The 22,096-nt window shown below is 41.0% G+C and overlaps 1 protein-coding gene across 3 annotated transcripts in view; it reads left to right on the top strand.

Annotated features, from left to right (window-relative positions):
* The first annotated feature begins 1,958 nt into the window (after positions 1 to 1,958).
* Positions 1,959 to 22,096, top strand: part of CHD1L (chromodomain helicase DNA binding protein 1 like) — a 59,429-nt gene continuing 39,291 nt past the window's right edge. For 2 of the 3 annotated variants that reach the window (XM_047083816.1, XM_047083815.1), the window contains exons 1-5: positions 1,959 to 2,128; positions 14,453 to 14,565; positions 18,681 to 18,787; positions 19,334 to 19,448; positions 20,053 to 20,084. In XM_047083816.1, coding sequence (XP_046939772.1) covers positions 1,996 to 2,128; positions 14,453 to 14,565; positions 18,681 to 18,787; positions 19,334 to 19,448; positions 20,053 to 20,084 — 500 coding nt within the window. In that variant the 5' untranslated portion in view covers positions 1,959 to 1,995. Of the gene's footprint in view, positions 2,129 to 2,276; positions 2,459 to 14,452; positions 14,566 to 18,680; positions 18,788 to 19,333; positions 19,449 to 20,052; positions 20,085 to 22,096 lie in introns of those variants that run through there. The other variant, XM_047083817.1, reaches the window with a different exon arrangement.

The raw sequence follows: 22,096 nt of genomic DNA, 5'->3' as shown, positions 1-22,096 counted from the left end.
TCAAGTAGGAAATCAGTGTAGCCCCATTATGTGACTCTCTTTCATCTTAACATTGATAACTACCTGATTTTTATTTGCTTATTGTCTGTCTCTTCCTTTTAAAATATACACTTAATTTAAAATATAAGTTTAAAATGTTTTACTTAAATGTTCTGCAGGTGAGATTAGTGGTCTCTATCTCCAGTGCCAAGAGTGCTTGACACATGGTAGGTGCTCAATCAGTATTAGAGAATGACTCCACACAAAAGTTGCTACACATAACAGTGCTTTGGGTTTTTATGAATAAATCAACCCGAAGTCATCTCTTTTGTGGCTCAGAACTAATTTCTCCCTTTTATTTTAAGGGTGGGTGATATGGGGGAGGGAGCGCAACTTTGATCTGAGTTTACAGAAGATAGAAGCATCAAGGTTAACCTAAATGGGACTAATTTGGGACTAATGGTAGCCTAATGACATTACCCAGAGAATGATGTGGTTCCTATTTAAGATTTCCTCATCTAAAGTGGGAACAATTCTAGTGCCTATTTATAGGGTTACCGAAAGGGTTAAATGAGAAACTAAATACTTGTAAAACCTTGAGGGCAGCACCTCTAACTGCATCGTTAACTGCGGTTATTTGGTTATTATACTTTTGTATCGAGGGTACACTTTTTTTTTAAAACACAGATGAAGGGGCGCCTGGGTGGCGCAGTCGGTTAAGCGTCCGACTTCAGCCAGGTCACGATCTCGCGGTCCGTGAGTTCGAGCCCCGCGTCAGGCTCTGGGCTGATGCCTCGGAGCCTGGAGCCTGTTTCCGAGTCTGTGTCTCCCTCTCTCTCTGCCCCTCCCCCGTTCATGCTCTGTCTCTCTCTGTCCCAAAAATAAATAAAAAACATTGAAAAAAAATTAAAAAAAAATAAAATAAAACACAGATGAAGACTTAGTTTTATTTTTTTAATGTTTATTTATTTTTGAGAGAGACAGAGACAGAATGCTAGTGGGTTAGGGTCAGAGAGAGAGGGAGACACAGAATCCGAAGGAGGCTCCAGGCTCCGAGCTGTCAGCACAGAGCCCGAAGAGGGGTTCGAACTCATGAACTGTGAGATCATGACCTGAGCCGAAGTCGGAAGCTCAACCGACTGAGCCACCCAGGCGCCTGTAGGGGGTACACTTTTAATTATAAATTACGACATCACAAATCCACTCAAAGCTGATGTTGTCATGGTGACCCCTAATCTTACACGTTGCTTCAATTTGCTTCCCATAATTCACTTGAGAAATGGTAATGGTAATGACAATTTTCATGATTTTAATTTCCTACAGAGTTTCCTAACTTTGATCGACAGCCAACATGGAAGATTAAAAGGATTTCAGGGCTCAAACTAATTTATCCCTGGTGCAAACTGAAATGAGCACATTATCCTTTACATTCTTGCTGTGAGTCGCTGGAGGGCGAGGACCATGTAGTATTGAATTCTGTAATCCCAGAGCCCAGCAGTTATGCATGTACCTGGCGCAGAGTCAATGTTGATAATAAAAGAATGGTGAGCGGCGCCTGGGTGGCTCAGTCGGTTAAGCGTCCGACTTCAGCTCAGGTCACGATCTCGCGGTCCGTGAGTTCGAGCCCCACGTGGGGCTCTGGGCTGATGGCTCAGAGCCTGGAGCCTGCTTCTGATTCCGTGTCTCCCTCTCTCTCTGCCCCTCCCCCGTTCATGCTCTGTCTCTCTCTGTCTCAAAAAAAAAAAAAAAAAAATGGTGAGCACTGTCTGAGCTTCCCACCAGTCAAGAGCATGCAGAGCACAACCGGAACAGGCAGAACTGAGCCTGAAGGTTAACTCCGAGCACTGCTCTGGCCACAACTCAGCTCAGGACGCGCCCTCTGGCGGCCGCTGCCCGCCGGGGTGCGGTGGTGAGCGTCGGGAAGGATGCGCGCGCGCCGTAGGGCGGAGCCTCTCTGGGCTGGATTGAGCGTGCCGGCGCGGGGCGCCGGGCGCGGGGCGGACCCTCTTGGGCGGGATGGAGCGTGCAGCAGCGGGGACGTGCAGTGGCCATATACCCGGGTTCCTACTGGCCCTTCAGACCCGGAGCCGAGCTGAGGCGGCGCGGGCTCGGGTGCAGGAGCAGGACCTAAGGCAGTGGGGCCTGACAGGTCAGTGGCGCCGGGCCGACTTCCTCCGGGGCTTGCCAGCTCGTTGGGACTCGCCAATGCCGGGCCGGGGACTCCGCGCCCGAGTGGACCTGCGGCTCCGCGGGTGGGCGGTCCTGTGGGTTCTTTACCTGCTTCCCTTCCCTCCTGAAGTGGGCTGGGCACAGAGGAACCCGGCCTGGGGCCAGGCGGCCATTGCCCCCGCCTGCGCAGCCGAGGGTCGGCGGGCGGGCTCGCGATGAATGGGATTCCGTGCGGGGAAGTGAGGCCTGGCCGCCGCCCTGAGGCACTGGCCCCGGGGAGGAGGAACTCGGTGAGACCCCTGCCCCGAAGGTAAGACCTTTCTTTCTGAAGAAGCCGAGGCCGTCCTGGCGCACCAAGCATGTGGGTTTAAAGTTTCTGTTCTGGTGGGTTTGGAGGCCTGTCCTGATGAATTTCATTAGTTGCTCCTGTAAAACTACCAGAATTGGTTTCCTTGCTACAGCTTTCTTTTTCGTTTACAGTGTCCCTGCAGTTCTTTGATAATTCTCCGTTGGCCAGTTCTCCCCCAATGCTCTGTTTTAAAATATGCAGCTCAACAAAGTTTAGCTCTTTACCTCAATAATTGTATTTTATTGATACTAATCCTTCCCTAGAATCTTTGAAGCTCGAAACTTGTCTACAGACAGCGAGGGTGGCGCCATCTCCTGTGGATGGAAAGACCCAGTCTCTAATTTTCCAGCCTGGCTACGCTTGACTCAACACCTAACCTCTCCAGTCCTCATTTTTAAAAATTATAAAATGGGGAACACAGTGCCTGCTTTTTAACTGTATTATAGAAACTTGGACTAATAATAACAGTGGTGTAGTCGTTCAATCATTTATTGAGTACTGCTGAGAGCCACATACTGTGAAGTGTTAGGTACAGAGATGAGCAGAACAAATACAACGGCCCTCCCCTTCTAGAGTTTCTACACTGGGGACTGTGAGTGCTTCCAAAAGTACAAAAGAGTATTTATTGAACTCTTATTATGTACTAAATGCCAAGGAAGTGTGAGGTTTTGTTCGTTCTCCGAGTGAAACAGAACATGGCAGTTCAATGTGCAGCTTAGAAGAGAGGTGGATAGAAGATGAATGGGTAGGATACAGACAGGAAAGAGAAAAGACCCCTCCTTTCCTGAGTCTCTAAGAATGTGTATCTCTGTGTCTATAAGGAGTATGTATCCAACCTAAGTAGGAATTTATGGACTGGTGTTAACATGGGTATTCTGACTGAAATTTACATGTTTGTGTATGTCTATTTCCATGTTTTTTTAAGGTAGGATGCTTTGATAACATTTGTGGGAGAAAGCTAGATTAAGTATGCACATTGATACTGAAGAAATGTCTACATGGATGTGTACTATTTTAGTAAAAACGAGAAGATAAGTGGTTGCACCTTTGCTTAGATGAGTTGGTGAATGAGGAAGGAAATAGGTGGAAACTTAGTGGTGGCAATGGATAAATTGGTAGTGGAGGGGAAGAAAATGATAGAAAACAGGTATAGTCACAAGAATAATCATTAAATATTTTAACTTGAAATTCCCATTTTCTTTTTTTTTAAAGTGTGTATGTGTGTGTGTTTAAAGTTGATTTATTTTGAGAGAAAGCACAGACATGAACGAGGGCTGGGCAGAGAATCCCAAGCAGGCTGTGCCGCTGTCACCACAGGGGCTTGATCCCACCATCCGTGAGATCCCGTGAGATACCGTGAGATCGTCACCTGAGCCGAGATCAAGAGTTGGACACCTAACCCGCTGAGCCATCCAGGCGCCCCTTAAAACTCCTATTTCTATTTACTAGAATTTTTATTCTACGAAATGATCTTTTGTGAGTTGGTTAAAAATCCTTAGTGATTTTTTCTTCTGATTACAGAAGTAGTACATATTCTCTATAAAACATTTAGAGTAATATTCTTTGCATAAAGAAAAAAATTAATTGCCATAGTCTCATTACTGTTGATATGTTACCGATTTTCCTGCCAGTCCCTTGATCTGTGTGTGTACGTATTTTTTCTCCTTTTCTGAGGCAGGGTGTGGAGCAAGGGAGAGGAGCAAAAATGGGGTTTCGTGTGCATGTTTTTTGGAAACTTTTTTATTATCATTTAGTGTTTTTAGTCATTTGTCTTCTTCAATATCATATTTAGTGGGTACAGATCTTCCAATGAATGGATGGATGTGCCATAGTTTAGCCAGATAATATGTAGGTATTTAGGTTCTTTTTTTGCTGTTATAAATACTAATAAATGTCTTTGTAACCAAGTATTTATTATGCTCCAATATTTTTAATTCTTCTGAGGCAGCATTTCTAGGCCAAAGAGTATGCAAAATTATTGCTCATTTTCCCACATTCTTACCAACACTGATATTTTCTGATTTGAGAAGTTAAAAATGGTGTTTTGTTATTTAATGTTTCTTTCCTAATATTGATGGATACTTGGATATTTGTCTTCTTTTTGTTCCTTGTCTGTTTATGCTCCTTGCCCATTTTTTAACTGTTTGTCTTTTGCTTTGTTGGATCTTTCTTGCATTAATATTAAATATTTGCCATATGTATTGGAAATATGTTTTCTAGCTTGTTATTTGTCTTTTGATTTTGAAGTGTGTGTGTGTGTGTATGTGTGTGTGTTTCATTGGTGAAGTTTAAAAATTCTTTGTAGTCAAATCTTTCGGCCTTTTTCTAAATGATTTTTGTCTTTAGTGTTCTGCTTAGACGGGGCTTTACTACTATGAGTTTATCGTTGTTGGCTTAATATTTTTATTCTAGTACAGTTGTGATTTCTTTATATTTAAATTTTTATTTCCCCAGAAATTTATTAGGAAGGAACTTGACTATCTTTTTTTTTCCTTAAAATACAGAATTAATCACCCACTTTTTGAAAACTGATGAAACAAATATTTTGTTCAGCAGCATTCTTCCCAGTGAGACATTTTTAGTTTATCTTCTAACCCTGAATAGTGTGACAGATGTATCCCATACATTTCAGTGAATTTTGGAAACCCGAAATACATTGGATCATGAATGTTAGGAAAACTTTGTTTTTGGAATATGCAGACCTATTGCTTTTTCCCCCCTGCTTTTCCACTACAGACACACCTGAGAGATATTGCAGGTTCATTTGGTTCCAGACCACTGCAATAAAGTGAATATTGCAATAAACCAGTCAAGTGAATTTTTTTGTTTCCTAGTGCATATACATGTTATGTTTATACTACACTGTAGTCTATTAAGTGTGTAATGACATGTAAAAAAAAAAAATCCCCAAATGTACATACCTTAATTTAAAAATACTTTATTGCTGAAAAATGCTAACCATCATCTGAGCTTTCAAGTAAGTTGTAATCACTGATCACCTCACCATAACCAATACAATAATAACGAGAAAGTTTGAAATATTGTCAAATTACCAAAATGTGACACAGAGACACAAAGTGAGCAAATCCTGTTGGAACAATGGTGCTTATAGACTTGCTTGACTCAGGGTTGCCACAGACCTTTAATTTATAAAAAATAAACAAACCAACTATAGCATCTGTGAAGGGCAGTAAAGTGAAGCACAATAAAACAAGGTATGCCTCCTGAGAGGTGGGAAGAGAATTCAAACAACTGTGTGATGGATATAGCTGATGGGCATTTCTTCAATCCGAAGCCTGCCTTACCACGTCCTGGAGGCTATAAAGCAAAAGACTACATTTCTCAGACTTTGTAGTTCTATTGTGCATGATGACTGTGGAGAGATTTAGAAAGGGGATAGGAGAGAAGCCACGGCCTGGGAGGGATTTGGGTTTTCAACATTTCTCTTGGAGCCTCGTCCTAACTTTAGGATAGATTGTGGCCGAGGTGGGTAGGGTCCTGGAGCTGACAGAGTAATGGTCTTGTGAGATAATGGAAAATACATTTTTGTCTCTGCCCCCTGATTCCCAGAAGAGGGCTCCTGAAACTCTTGGGTGATAGGATTATCTTTTTTTCTAATGAAGTGACTCTGTATAGGTTTCTGGATGGCTCTTGGGTGGGGACTGGTCACAAGAAAGGCCAAGCCATAATTAGAAGCTTGGAATTGCCAGCTCCATCCCCCATTCTCTTGGGAAGGGAAAACGGCTGAAAATGAAGTTAATGATTGATGATGCATGCATGATGAAGCTTCCATTAAAAATCCCAAAAGTACAGGCTGGGAGCGGATAAAATAGAATTGTTTTTTTAATTTCTCCGGTAGTTTGTTATAAGTGTATAGAAATGCAACAGATTTCTGTGTGTTGATTTTGTATCCTACAACTGTACTGAATTAATTTATTTTAATAGTTTTTTGGTGGCATCTTTAGGGTTTTCTGTCTATAATATCATGTTATCTGCAAATAGTGACACTTCTACTTCTTCCTTTCTGATTTGGATGCCTTTTTTTTCTTGCCTAATTATTGTGGCTAGGGCTTCCAATACTGTGTTGAATAAAAGTGACAAGAGTCACTTTGTCTTTGTCTTGTTCCTGATCTTAGAGGAAAAGCTTTTAGCTTTTCACCATTGAATATGTTTGCTGTGGGCTTGTCATATATGGCCTTTCTTATGTTGAGGTATATTCTCTCTATACCCACTTTGTGTAGAGTTTTTATCATAATTGGGTGTTGGTTTTTGCCAAATGTTTTTCTGCCTCTAGGAGATGATCCTTCATTTATCCTTCATTTTTTTTAACGTTTATTTATTTTTTATCCTTCATTTTTTTAAATGTTTATTTTGAGAGAGAGAGAGAGAGAGAGAGAGAGGGAGAGAGAGAGAGCAATCATGAGCAGGGGAGGGGCAGAGAGAGAGAGAGGGAGACAGAATCTGAAGCAGGCTCCAGGCTCTGAGCTGTCAGCACAGAGCCTGAGGCGGGGCTCGAACTCACGAGCCTTGAGATCATGACTCGAACCAAAGTCAGACGCTCAACTGACTGAGCCACCCAGGCGCCCCTATCCTTCATTTTCTTAATGTGGTGTATCAAATTGATTAATTTGTGGGTGTTTATCCTTTTATCCCAGGAATAAATCCCACTTGATCATGGTGTATGATCCTTTTAATACATTGTTGAATTCAGTTTTCTAATACTTTGTTGAGGTTTTTGCAGCTATGCTCTTCAGGGACATTGACCTATAATTTTCTTGTGTGCTTGTCTGGTTTTGGTATCAGGGTAATATTGAACTGGTAAAAACAGTTTGAGAGTGTTACCCCCTTTTCTTTTTTTTGGAGACTTTGAAAAGAATTGGTATTAATTCTTCTTTGAAAGTTTAGTAAAATTTACCAGTGAAGCCATTTGGTCCTGGACTTTTTTTTGGGAGGGACAGGTTTTTGATTACTGGTTCAATCTCCTCACTAGTAATTGCTTACTCGTCTATTCAGATTTTCTGTTTCTTCATGATTCATTCTTGGAGGGTCATTTCTAAAAATATTGATTTCTTTTAGTTTGTCCAGTTTATTGGTGTATAATTGTTGACAGTAGTCTCTTATGCTCATTTGTGTTTCTGGGGAATCAGTTGTAATGTCTCCTCTTTTCATTTCTGATTGTATTTATTTGAATCCCTTTTTATCCTTGGTGTGTCTAGCTTAAGGGTTGCCAATATTGTTTATCTCTTCAGAGAACCAGCTCTTAGTTTCATTGATCTGTTTCTATTGTCTTTTTAGTCTGTATTTCATTTATTTCTGCTCTGATCTTTGTTACTTCCTTCCTTCTACTAACTTGAGCTTCATTTGTTCCTGTTTTTCTTGTTCCTTGAGGTGAGACGTTAGGTTATGTGAGATTTTTCTTGTATCTTGAATTAGACATTTATCTCTATGAACTTCCCTCTTAGAACCACTCTTGCTGAATCTCATAAGTTTTTATATGTTGTATTTTTACATTTTCATCTGTCTAAAGGTGTTTTTTCACTTTGCTTTTGATTTTTTTCATTGACTCGTTACGGGCCCCGCGTCGGGCTCTGTGCTGACAGCTCAGAGCCTGGAGCCTGTTTCGGATTCTTTGTCTCCCTCTCTCTCTGACCCTCCCCCATTCATGCTCTGTCTCTCTCTGTCTCAAAAATAAACGTTAAAAAAAAAAATCCACTTTAAAAAAAAGAAAAGATGATATGACTTCAATCTTAATTTGAGACTTGTATTGTGGCCTAACATATGATTTATAATGGAGAATGTTCCATGTGCACTTGAGAAGACTGTGCATTCTGTTGCTTTTGGATGGAATGTTCTATATACATCTGTTAAGTCCATCTGATATAATGTGTCATTTAAAGCTTACTAATTTTTTGTCTGGATGACCTAACCATTAATGTAAATAGGGTTATTAGAATCTCTTACTGATACTGTATTACTGTCTTTTACTGTTATTGTATTTCTAACTACTATTACATTCTCCTTTTAGGCCTGTTAATATTTACTTTATATATGTAGGTATTCCTATTATGGGTACATAAATTTTTACAAATGGCCTATCCTCTTGTTGGATTGACCCCTTTATCATTAGGTAATACCCTTCTCTGTCTATTATTACAGATTTTGTTCAAAGTTTATTTTGTCTGATATAAGTATAGCTGCCCTCAATTTCTTTTGATTTCCATTTGCATGGAATATCTTTTTCCATCCTTTTACTTTCAGTTTGTTTATATCCTTCGGTCTGATGTGAGTCTCTTGTAGGCAGAATATAGATTGGTCTTGTTTTTTTAATCCATTTAGCCACTCTGTCTTTTGACTGGAGAATTTAGTCTTTTAACATCTAAAGTGATTATTGGGGTGCCAGGGTGGCTCAGTTGGTTAAGTGTCCCAACTTTGGCTCAGGTCATGATCTCACGGTTTGTGGGTCTGAGCCCCACATCAGGCTCTGTGCTGACAATGGGGAGCCTGCTTTGGCTCCTCTGTCTCCCTGTCTCTCTGCCTCTCCTCTACGTGTGCGCATGTGCACTCTGTCTCAAAAATAAACGTTAAAAAACGTTTATTAATTATGGATAGGTATGTGCTTATCTCAGTTTTGTTCATTGTCTTCTGGTGGTTTTGTAGTTCCTTTGTTCCCTCCTCTCTCTCGTTCTTCCTTTGTGGTTTGATGACTTTCTGTAGCAGTATGCTTGGGTTCCTTTTTTATTATCTGTTGTGTATCTATTACAGGTTTTTGTTTTGTGGTTACCATGAGGCTTACATATAACAATATATATTTATAACTGTGTTTTAAGCTGATAACAACTTAATTTTGAACTCATTGTAAAACTCTACATATTTACTCTTCCTGCACCAGTGTGTTTTATGCTTTTCATGTCACATTTTACAACTTTTTATCTTTTGGGTAACTTAATTATTGTAGTTACATTTATTTTTACTATTTTTGTCTTTTAACCTTCCTACTATTGTTATAACTGATTAATCCTCTCCCTTTAGCATATATTTACCTTTACCAGTGAGATTTATACTTTTATATGTTTTCTTGTTACTAATTAGTGCCTTTCTTTTCAACCCAAAGAAGGCCCTTTAACATTTCTTGTAAGGCTGGTTTAGAGGTGATGAACTCCTTTGGCTTTGGTTGCCTGGAAAATTCTGTTTTTCTTCAATTCTGAATGATAACCTTGCTGGGTAGAGTACTCTTGTTTGGAAATTTTTTTTCTTTCAGCACTTTGAATATATTGTGCTACTCCCTTCTGGCCTGCAAAGTTTCTACTGATAAATCTGCTGATTGTCTTATGAGAGTTCCTGCATACATATCAAATTTTTTTCTCTTGCTGTCTTTAATATTTTCTTTTTGTCTTTAGCTCTTGACATTTTAATTATAATCTATTTGTTGTGGGTCTCTTTGGATTCATCTTATTTGGAACAATTTGGACTTCCATATTGGAAGTTTGTTTTGGATGTTTGTTTGTTTGTTTTTTTCCTTCCCTAGGTTAGGGAAGTTTCCAGCCATTATCCCTTCAAATGAGTTTTCTCCCTCCTTTTCTCTTCTCCTTCGGGGACTTCTATCATGTGAATGTTAGTGTGTTTCATGTTGTCCCAGAGGTCCCTTTAAGCTATCTTCATTTTTAAAAAAATTTTTTGTGCTATTCTGTTTGGGTCAGTTCCTCTATTCTGTCTTTAGGTTCACAGATCTTTTCTTTGCTTCATCTAGTCTGCCATTGAACTCTGTTGTTGGGTTTGTTTTGTTTTCTGTGTTTTTTTTTCTTTCAGTTATTGTGTTCTTCAGCTCTCTGAGTTCTGTTTGGAACTCATATTTTCTGTTTCTTTGTTGAAGTTCTCATGTAGTTCATCCACTCTTCTCCTGAATTTGATGAGTGCCTTTATGATGGTTACTTTGAACTCTTTGTCAGGTAAATTACTTAACTCGATTTCCTTGAAATTTTTCCCCAAGGTTTATCTGTTTTTTGTTTGGAACATATTCATCCTCATTGTGCTTTTGACTCTCACTCTGTATTGGTTTCTTTTTTTGTTGTTTATTTACTTTTTAGAGAGAGAGAGAGAGAGAGCGCGCGCGTGAGAGCATGCAAGTGTACCCACACAAGCAGGAGAGGGGCTTAGAGAGGGAGACACAGAATCCAAAGCAGGCCCCAGGCTCAGAGCTGTCAGCACAGAGCCTGATGTGGTGCTCGAATTCACGAACCATGAGATCATGACCTGAGCCGATTGGATGCTTAACCCCCTGAGCCACCCAGGCACCCCTCTGTGTGTTGGTTTCTATGTGTATGATGAAACAAACACCTCTCCCAGTCTTGAAGGGTTGGTTTTGTGTAGGTGATAAAGTAGGTAATAAAACTGACTTTCAACCCTGTTAAGCTCTTGGTTGTCTCTTAGATCTTTGTGATTACCCAAGCAGCCTATTTTATTTTTAATAGTTCCCATTAGTGGAGGGTGTGCCGAGACCAGTCCGTTTCCCAAAGGTGAGGATCTTAGCATTTAGATTCAGGCTGATCAGAAGCCAGACCCTTACAGCTTTTAAAGAATGCAAATATATATATATATATATATATATATATATATATATATATATATATATATATATATATATACAGTCCCATGGGACTGCAAGCAAAAGCCCCACTGCCTCTAAAGCCAGGCAATTGTAAGGTGACCCCTTAAAAAGTTGGTCAGCAGTGACAAAATTGGAGTTCCAGACAAGTGTATAAGCACCTTTCTGGGAGACACTGGCAAGCTGTGGCAAGAAGGCAGAGTGAGAGTACAAAGCTGGCACCCTCTGGCTTACGTTCCCTGAGAACACCTCCGTAGCCTCTAGATCGTGAGAAAGCTGAAGCCTGCCTTAAGGCTGACGTTCCCGGACAGGTGTTTCAGTCTGGAGTCTGTTTGGTTCTCTGGGGGTGACAGCATGCCGAGAACCATCTCTCTGGTTGTTACAGACCTGTGGGACCCCGGAACGCAGGCCCCCCTAGCCACCAGAGCCAGGCAGTCACGGGTATCAATCACAAAAACCAGGGCACGGGTATCAATCACAAAAACCAGATGTAACAAGCAGGCACCAGACATGGAAGAGCTCCCCTGCAGAGATTCTGGCACTCTGGAGTGTGGCAGAGGGACAGTGTGAAGATGGTGCCCTCCCTCCAAGGTCTCAGGAAAGGCTTATAATTAGCTCTTAGATGTGTGTTTAATTAGAAGCTAATAAGCCTCATTTATAGAAAGATTGAGCTCTTGGGTCTCTTGGCTCTTGCTGTGCCCTGGGGGTGGTAGCTGTTTAAGAACTCTTTCTTCATTTGTTAACGTCCTGTAAAGCCATGACTATACGCCCTGCTGGTCACCAGAGCTAGGCAGTGTAGAGGTGTGCCCTGGCAGCAGCTGCAAAACTCAGGGCTCACCAGGGAAGGGTGTAATCTCCTTTCTGGAAGATACTGGTGAATTGGAATGAGGCTGAGGGAAAGTGCAAAGATGGCGTCCACCATCTTCCATTCCCGGAGAGTACCTCCGTAGGCCCCTGTACGTGTACCAAACCAGAAGTTTGCCATTCAGGCCAAAGCTCATGGACAAGCAAATAGGCCTCTTTCTCAGAAAGACTGGGGATGTGTTTTGTCTGCTATCTGTTCAGTGCCCTGGGTGTGGTAGTCTGCCAAGAACAGAATTTCCCAATTGCTACTGTCCCATGGGACCCAGCAACACAAGCCCTCCTCACCTCCAGAGGCAGCAATCAAGGAGCATCCCCTGGGTAGCATTTATAGAAACCAGGGCACCAGAGGTTAAAAACTAGGGCATCAAGTGTTTGTAGAAGCTCCCATCTGGGAGATACTGGTGTTCTGGAGCACACAGAGGGATAGTGTGAAGATGGCACCCACTGAAGAAAGAAAAAAAGGGGGGGGGGTGGGAGGAGAAAAGGAAAAAGGGAAATGAAAAGAGAAAAAGAGATGGCATAGCAAGGCAGAGAGAGCGCAAGAAGATGGCGCCACCGGCTTCCACCCCTGGAGAGTGCCCAGCAGGCCCCAGCCCCCACACCAGTGCTTTACAGTTTGGAAGGGAGTCTTTTTCACATAAAGTCCACACTTTTCAGAGGGTTGCTTCTGTGTAGGTGAGTCTGTGTGTGGGTCCTTATAGAGTTGTTCCTCAGTTTCCTACAACCCTATGGATTTTTGTGGATGCCAGCCCCATTGGTTTTCAAAGCTACATGTTTTGGGTGCTTGTCTCTCAGGTGCTGGTATTGAGAGTTGGGTGCCCACTGTGGGCACCCCTTGGCCCTCTCCCGATTGTGGGTCCTGTCTTGGAGTGGGGTTTATGGTGAGATTGTGTCTCAGTTTTTCCTGCCCTCTGCAGTGTGGTTTCCCTCTCTTGCCCAAGGTGGAGAGGTCACTGCCAGTTTTTAAGTTTTTTTCAGAGGAAATGGTTCCATATATGGCTGTAGATTTGGTGTATCCATGGGAGGAAGTGAGTTCAGGATCTTCCTACGTTGCTGTATTTTTAAAACTTTTATTTTATTTTATTTTATCCTATTTTATTTTATCTTGTCTCTAATTTTGTTTATTTTTAATTTGAGTATAGTTGACATGCAATGTTACGTTAGTTTCAGGTGTACGACATAGCAATTCAGCATCTATATGTTATGCTATGCTCACCGCAAATGTAGCTACTGTCTGTTACCACTTAATGCTATTAAAATATCATTGACTGTATTCCTATGTTGTCTACAGCTGGAAGCCTGTATCTCCCACTCCCCTTCATCCATTTTGCCCATCCCTTCATCACCACCCCCACATTGCCATCTTGAACTGGAACCCCAGTTATCTGAATTTGCCTACAAATGGGGATAATACCTAGTGCATGACATTATGGTAGATATTAAATGAGACCGTTTATGTAAAGTGTTCACTGCTCTTCCTGGTATTTAGGAAGTGCTTAATAAAAATAGCTTGTTCATTTTTTTTTAATGTTCTACAATTATTATATACCATCTACTTTATTTTTAAAGGTTATTAGTTCAAACCAGAAAGTTATGTTCTTGTTAATAGTATGTTTGGGGTCTTCCCTTTCCCCTAGATATGGTTATTGTCTGAAATTGGATTTTTTTTTTTTTTTTTTAAATTTTTTTTTTCAACATTTTTATTTATTTTTGGGACACAGAGAGACAAAGCATGAACGGGGGAGGGGCAGAGAGAGAGGGAGACACAGAATCGGAAACAGGCTCCAGGCTCTGAGCCATCAGCCCAGAGCCCGACGCGGGGCTCGAACTCACGGACCGCGAGATCGTGACCTGGCTGAAGTCGGACGCTTAACCGACTGCGCCACCCAGGCGCCCCTAGGATTTTTTTTTTTTCTTAAAGGAGAGAGAAATGTGGCTCCATGTGGATTTCAGATATCTTCTGCTGTCCTTGTGCACTGTTAAACATTCTATATGCAACATCATTTCGGTTCTTAAGTGCTCCTCCTCTGCTGAAACAAAATTTAATCCTGTCCTGTCTTGAGTTTTCCCTTCAGCACAGATAGCAAATTTAAATGGTTGCAATTAAGCAGACAGACACATGTACCCTCCATGTGTTGTTGTTTGTAGTTATGTTGCATTAGTAATGCCTCTTTCCTAGAATGGACACTGGCATGAGAGCTAGGCACCATACAGGCCAGCTCCCAGGTTGACTTCTTCATCTGTCAAGTGCATCCCGTGACACTGACAGGCTGTTTAGGTCTTCAAATGTAACAGTGACTGAGTCTGCTCAAAAAGCCATTTGGGGGGAAAAAAAGTCATTTGGAAGTCAGCAAATGTTTATATTTCTATGACTTCCGAGCAAAGGATATAGCTATGGTGTTGTTTAGTTGAAGTCTTTAGGAGATAGCTTAGCTTGTGTGTGTGCTGAAATGTCTGCTCTTCAAACTTGCTGTATTTTTTATTTCTAGGGATTCACCTACGTTCTTATCAACTGGAGGGGATCAACTGGCTAGCCCAGTGCTTCCATTGTCAGAATGGCTGCATCCTGGGAGATGAGATGGGCCTGGGTAAGACCTGCCAGGTATGTTACTGTGAGTGACCAGTGTTCATCTCCACTAAGATACCTCCTCACATCTCATCATTTTTAGCTGCTAGCTACTAGTAAGTGTTTTTATATTAGGAGGTGAAATGCCTGAACCTTTGTTAAGAGATCATGTCCTTGGTATTGACTTTTCTAGTTACGAGGATGGTTTTGAACTGTCACTATGCTTATCTAACCTTGACATTGGATTGCAATTAATGGGCAAGGTTTTTCTCTATGTAAATCAAATATACCTGTCCCAGGGATCAAATTGACTCTGCCCTCCTTTGTAGTAAATACTTCTGTCTAGTTAACGGGATTACTTCTAACATTTCTCTCTTTTCCTTAATGGGTGGTAGAGCTACTTCTCATTTCTGTGCCATGCTAGGGAAGTTCAGAGGAAGTATCCTGTCTTCCAGAATGCCTGGGCCATCTAGTGGTAGGACCTAGTTTAGAGACCTGGAGAACGAGATGTGGCCTCCTTGCGCATTGATAAGCAGACTGTGTGTTGAGATCAATTATTCTGGTAGGGTGATCACCAGCACAGCCCTGTGTGGACAGATGTCAGTGGTAGGGTTGGATTGATTGAAAGTTCAGATACGGACATCCCTTCGGTTAGTCACACAAGGTTTACTTATCTATAGAATACCAAAGAAAGTCAGTGCAGTCAGGATATACAGCAGAGGCCACTTGATCAGAAACTATGGAAGTGTAAGTTTCCCCATACCAAAAAGGTTTTTGCCAGTAAACACACAGAATGAGTGAAGGTCTCATTGTCCTTTTAGAAGCTCAACTGGCCCCTGCAAGCCTGACCCTCCATACATAAACAGTCCAGTTGGAGCAGTTTGGCACATAGCCCTGCACATTGTGTGTGACTGTGTGTGGGAGACTACTTTATCTAAGCCAGGTGTAGCTCATTGATCTTGGCGCTCTTCAGAATAAAAAATGACCTGTGAGTATGGTACCCTCAAGGATGTCATTTGTCACTCTCAGGTTTCTCAGGCAAATAAATTGGGTTCTAGTGTGTTCCTGAACTGAGAGCTGTAGAACTAGAACAAAGGTAAGTTTTCTGGATGTCTCTGGGAGCCAGTCTTCTGACGAGACACTTGGGTCGTGGGGCGTCTGGGTGGAATAGTCAGTTAGGCGGCTGACTTCGGCTCAGGTCATGATCTCATGGTCTGTGGGTTCTAGCCCCGCGTTGGGCTCTGTGCTGGCATCTCAGCCTGGAGCCTGCTTCTGATTCTGTGTCTCCCTGTCTCTCTGCCCCTTCCCTGCTTGCTCTCTGTCTCTCTCTCTCTCAAATAATAAACATTAAAAAAAAATTAAAAAAAAAAAGAGAGACACTTGGGTCGTGTACAGAGCGCCCCCACCTGCAGTCTCCTTTGCTTCCCGCATTGAACCCCCTGACTTCATTCAGAGCCAGCAAATTCCACTTGTCCTTTGCCTTTCTCCAGAGTGTTCATATAGCTCTACTTGAAGTGCCCTAAAAACATTCTATCATCTTGCTAAAATTTTGTTTAGAATTTTCACATTTGTGTTCATGAAGGATATTTGTCTCTAGTTTCCTTTTCTTATAATGTCTTTGGTTTTAGCGTTGTGGTAAAAAAGATGGGCTCATAGAATGAACTGAGAAATATTCTGTCCTCTTGAGTTTTCTAAAAGAATTTGTGTAGAATTGGTATTGTTTCTTCTTTAAATGTTTGGTAGAATTCACTAATGAATCCAAATTTTGTAGATATATCTGGTTTATGGTAACAAAAGATAAGTTTTCTCTCAATAGTAACCTCCGTGAAAGCTGAACAGAATGATTTTCTTCTAGTAAGTACTTAATTTGGTGATTGCTCTGGCACAGTCTGGGCTGCGAAGCAATGGATAGTTAAAAAAGGAAATGATTTCCATTGTAAAATTAATGTAATCTCAGTTAAAAAGTAATTGCCACCCTCTAACCACAACACTCTAACCATAACCGTGGGCAGCAAGGTATCTGAAATGGCTGACATTATAGTGAGCATATCATTTGTTTGCTTGTTTGTTTTAAGTAGGCTCCACGCTGGTCGTGGAGCCCAGTGCAGGGCCTGAAGTCATGACCCTGAGATCAAGACCTGAGCTGAGATCAAGAGTCTGACACTTAACTGACTGAGCCACCCAGCAGCCCCTATAGTTTGTATTTTATTAATCTAACACTGTCATTGTAGTTACCCATTTGATTATATTCTTCACAGTCATTTTCTGCTGGCTACATAATACTTCATCAAGAGAATTCATAATTTACTTAAATATTCTGTAGATGAGGAATGACCACTTCTCCTCCTTTTGTGCTACTTAAATTAACCTTACTGTGAACATCCTTGGGCATATAACCTTTTCAGGATTTTGGATTGTATCTTTAGGATAGATTTTCACAGAAATGGTTCAGCAGTTGGGAATGGGCTCCTTAAACATTTTGCTTTATAAAAGCAAAAATGTATTTTCTCTGTATATCACAGCAGACATTTATTTATTTATTTATTTATTTATTATTTTTAATAAACTTTTATTTTATTTTATTTTTTATTTTTTAAAATTTACATCCAAATTAGTTAGCATATAGTGCAACAATGATTTCAGGAGTGGATTCCTTAGTGCCCCTTACCCATTCAGCCCATCCCCTCTCCCACAACCCCTCCAGTAACCCTCAGTTTGTTCTCCATATTCATGAGTCTCTTATGTTTTGTCCCCCTCCCTGTTTTTATACTATTTTTATACTATTTTTGCTTCCCTTCCCTTATGTTCATCTGTTTTGTATCTTAAAGTCCTCATATGAGTGAATTCATATGATTTTTGTCTTTCTCTGACTAATTTCACTTAGCATAATACCCTCCACATAGTTGCAAATGGCAAGATTTCATTCTTTTTGATTGCCGAGTAATACTCAATTGTATATATATACCACATCTTCTTTATCCATTCATCCATTGATGGACATTTGGGCTCTTTCCATACTTTGGCTATTGTTAGTGCTGCTGTGTCCCTTCGAAACAGCACACCTGTATCCCATGGATTAATGCCTAGTAGTGCAATTGCTGGGTTGTAGGGTAGTTCTATTTTTAGTTTTTTGAGGAACCTCCATACCGTTTTCCAGAGTGGCTGCACCAGCTTGCATTCCCATAAAAGTTTTTTAAAAAATATTTATTTATTTTTGAGAGAGAGCCAGAGAGACAGAGCGCAAGTTGGGGAGGGCCAGAGAGAGAGGGAGACACAGAATTTGAAGCAGGCTCCAGGCTTTGAGCTGTCAGCACAGAGCCCAACCCAGGGCTCAAACCCATGAACCTTGAGATCATGACCTCAGCCGAAGTTGGATGCTTAACCGACTAAGCCACCCAGGTGCCCCTATAGTAACCTTTTAAAGAAACTTTTAAAGGCTGTGTGTACAGCCTTATCCTAAAATGTGCTTATTTGGCTTTACAAAGATTTTTGTTTTTTAGGCCTACTTAAGCTTATGAATTATTTATTGTTTGTTTTCCTCAGTAGAACATATGTTCCGAGAGAGCTAGGAGTTTTGTCTGTTTGGTTCAGTGTTATATTCCAGAACTTAAAACAGTGCTAGCAAATAGAAGGTGCTCTATAAATGCACATGGAAGGACGGCAAACATTAGGGAAAGGAGGGAGGGAGTTAGGAAGGAAGGCATCCTCCCTCAGGAGAGTGTGGCAAGCAGCGGAGGCCACCTCGTGGTAGGTCATCTTTAGTCACATCTTGGAAGTCCTTGCCTTAGGTTTTTGGAGTGTTCTTGATCTTGTGCATTATTTGTATTTTTTCATTTATTTCTGTTTGTCTTTCCTGATTTTTTCCCCTTTGCATTGCAGGGTTAATTACATAAATACTGAGCTTCATTGCTTGTTAACTATTGATGTAATTGAGTACCATGAATTTCTTTGGCAATTATATTTACGCTTAAAGGATTTCACTCTAGGATTGGATGACTCTCCCATTGTGTGGAAGATTGTACATTATTGTTTTGTACACCAAGTCTTCTGTAAGAGTTTGTGTTCCCTACAAGGTTGTGGGAACTTTGTAGTTGTTTCTCACGAAAAAGTAATAAATGTTATAAAAATTGCCTTCTTTTTGTGTATTCCAGACTATTGCTCTCTTCATTTACTTGGCAGGAAGATTAAATGACGAAGGACCATTTCTGATTCTTTGCCCCTTGTCTGTTTTGAGCAACTGGACAGAAGAGATGGAGAGGTACAGAGTAGATGTAGCTGAAATTTTGTTTTTTACATTGAGTATGATTTTTTTTTTCTGGTGATAGTGAAATGTGATAAAGCAACATATTGTCCTAAGCAGTGATTTTATTTCTTCCAGAATACTCTGACCTGAGCAATAAAGGTAGAGACAGAATCTGATGGGGGGAGGATTAAGTGGGTGTTATTGTTACTCAGTAACAACACAGAATGGTACTCAGTAAATTTTGCTGAACTAAAGGAGAAACTATCTTTTTCACAGTGACATAGGAAGTAACCAACATGGAAAAAAATAGTTTTCTCTTTAGAATTAGCACAAGGCCCTTGTAGATGTTCATCTGATCCTTCCGTCTGTTCACACAGAAACTTACCTATAGGTTTACCTGTTACCATAGATAAGATTTCAGAGTTCAGGACTCTTTCTGGTTGCAGGACATCTTGAAGTCTGCATGTCAGTAATCCTTCCATGAAATGTAATTTTCTAGACATGCACACCCTTCCCTTTGGCTGTACATTGGTGTTCATCTACCTCTTTTCTTGGATCCAGATTTGCTCCAGGGCTTTCCTGTGTAACATATGCAGGTGACAAGGAGGAGAGAGCCCACCTACAGCAAGACCTGAAACAAGAGTCACGTTTTCATGTGCTGCTAACTACCTATGAGGTTTGAATTTATTTCTATCAAGAACTCTTAACCTTGGGACCGTAGAGGTTGGAAAATCTACTGGAATTAGGTTTAATTTTTTTGGAGAGCATGTATTTTTCTGGGAGAGAAGTCTACTTTCATTAGATTGTCAGAGAGGGATTGTGACCAAAGGAAGTGAAGGACTACTGTGTTCCAAATTTGCTGAATGTCTCTTCTTTCCTGGTGCGGCAAGAGCAAAGGTGCCCCGGTGAAGGGGGTGGCATTTGAGCTGCCTGTTGGCCAGTGAATAGGAGGAAGGAGGAGGCAGGCAGGGGAGAGGGTTTTGTGGGCTGAGGGGTTGCCTGTTACTGCAGGACGAGAGTAGAGCGTACTCAGTTCCAGTCTCATTTGAAGTTTTTAGTTTTAAAGTGAAGGCAAGACCTTCCACTTACTCCTGCCTAGGTTTTGTTTTTCTTCAAGATAGTGCTACTTAGAAGTTATGCTCACAACTTTTTTTTACTTAGTGAATGATTAAGACTTAACTCTCCTAAAGTATAAGATTTAGCTAACAAGAAACTAGTTTATTAATACCAGTTGTATTAATACTAGCCTTTATAATGTGTCTTTTTCCTTAATTTTTCAGATTTGCTTGAAAGATTCATCATTTCTAAAATCGTGAGTATGTTGCGGTACTTCAGAAACTGTTGAATATATCATGAGAGTCACGTCTTTCCTTTACGTTTTAGTACTTTATGTTTCATGTCATGTCTGGCACATCTTCCTGGTATGTCTTCCATGAGTCTTACTTACAGATTGGTGTGGCGTAGAGTAGTCCTGCAGTCTAGCCCTTACTCATTAGCTGTGTGTCCCTGGGTTACTTAACCTTAGTGAACCTCAGCTTCTTTGTTGGTAAAAGGAGGATAATCTCTACTTTGGATGGCTGTTGTGAGGATTAAATAAGGTGTCTGTGACGGGTGGTTAATAAATACTAGATTCTTTGCAGATTGCGCAGATACCTTTTAGGACTGCTATTTAGAGATTTTACTGCAATATAGGAGGTGAATTATTTGAGCCTTTTCCTGGAAGTATCTTAAAGTAGCAGTCAGTGCTATGAAATTAACTTTTTAGGAAGGGAGTTTTAAATATACTTTTAATTAGTTAGCTTTCAGGCTTTCACATCAGCTCATGATGCATAGGAAGCTTAGATTTAATTCTTCCATACCACCTAATACCATGGGTGATGTGTTGCAGTATAGGGTTGAGACTACAGTTACAATGTAAATTCAACACTAGCTAGACTTTAGGTACATAAGAAAAGGTACATTGACAGGGTTTCATTCTCCAAAGCATGCGTAGTTTTGATGTGGTTAGGTGGGGAGAAACTTCTGTTTTCAAAGTGCTTCAATATTTTAAATGTTCTCATCTAGCTTCTTCTGAGTTGGATTTCTGTTTTCATCTTATTTTGAGATACTGAAGGCCCAGTCATAGATTTCATGACTTCCAACCCATAAGTTTCCTTTAAGTAAGCATGTTATCTTACTCTTCTTAAGAAGAAAATAGGCTTGGGGTGCCTGAGTGGCTTAGTCGGTTGAGCGTCCAACTCTTGATTTCAGCTCAGGTCATGATGTCAAAGTTCGTGATTTCGAGCTCTGCATCGGACTCTGTGCTGACGGTGCAGAGTCTGCTTGGGATTCTCTCTCTCTCCCCTCCTCTCTCTCTCCTTCCCCTGCATGCTCTCTCTCTAAATAAATAAATAAACTTTTTTTTTTTTTTTTAAAGAAGAAAATAGGCTTCCCTCTCTTTTTCTTTTTTCTATAATTAGTATCTAACGTAATATTTGTTGAAGATCTCTTCTCTGGAAAGACACTGTTTGGGAGTTACCAGCAGTGCCAGGAAAGTAAACTGTAGAGCTCCCTAAGAGGACATAGACTCCAGTAGAGGGAGAGGCACTATACAGATATTCATAGTACAAGGCAGGATGTGGGAAGTCTCAAAAGGCGAGAAAATTGGGACATAAATTTTTTTTTTTTTAAGTTCATTCATTTTTGAGAGAGAGACAGAGTGTGAGCAGGGGAGGGGCAGAGAGAGAAGGGAGACACAGAATCTGAAGCAGGCTCCAGGCTCTAAGCTGTCAGCACAGAGCCCAACGCGGGGTTTGAACTCATGAACTGAGATCATGACCTGAGCTGAAGTCAGACACTTAATCAACTGAACCACCCAGGCACCCTGTTGCATATATGTTTTTGATTACTTAAAGTATCCTAGGTGACCTTCATGAAAAGCCTAGTAGGCAAGTATAGATCTTCTGAATGAAGAAAGCAAGAGATTAGGTAACTCAGCTGAGGCCACATTGCTAATAATGGCAAAGAGACATCCAAATGTACCACTTGGTGTTGTGGAGACTTTTTCTTTTAATTTTTTTTTTTTTTAATGTTTATTTTTGAGAGAGAGCGTGAGTGGAGAAGGGGCAGAGAGAAAGAGGGAGACACAGAATCCGAAGCAGGCTCCAGCCTTTGAGCTGTGAGCACAGAGCCCAATGCAGGACTCAAACCCACGATCCATGATACCATGATCTGAGCCGAAGTCCGATGCTTAACTGACTGAGCCACCCAGGTGCCCCTCTTTAAAAAATTTTATTTATTTTGAGACAGAGCGAGTGGGGGAGGGATAGAGAGAGAGAATCAGAA

Source organism: Lynx rufus, unplaced genomic scaffold (assembly GCF_022079265.1).
Source record: "Lynx rufus isolate CCGP_SWC_20201006 ecotype Redwood Valley unplaced genomic scaffold, mLynRuf1.p SCAF_2, whole genome shotgun sequence".
In the NCBI taxonomy this organism is placed as follows: domain Eukaryota; kingdom Metazoa; phylum Chordata; class Mammalia; order Carnivora; family Felidae; genus Lynx; species Lynx rufus.
The sequence above is the reverse complement of the archived record's forward strand: the minus strand, read 5'-3'. Positions and strand labels throughout refer to the sequence as shown.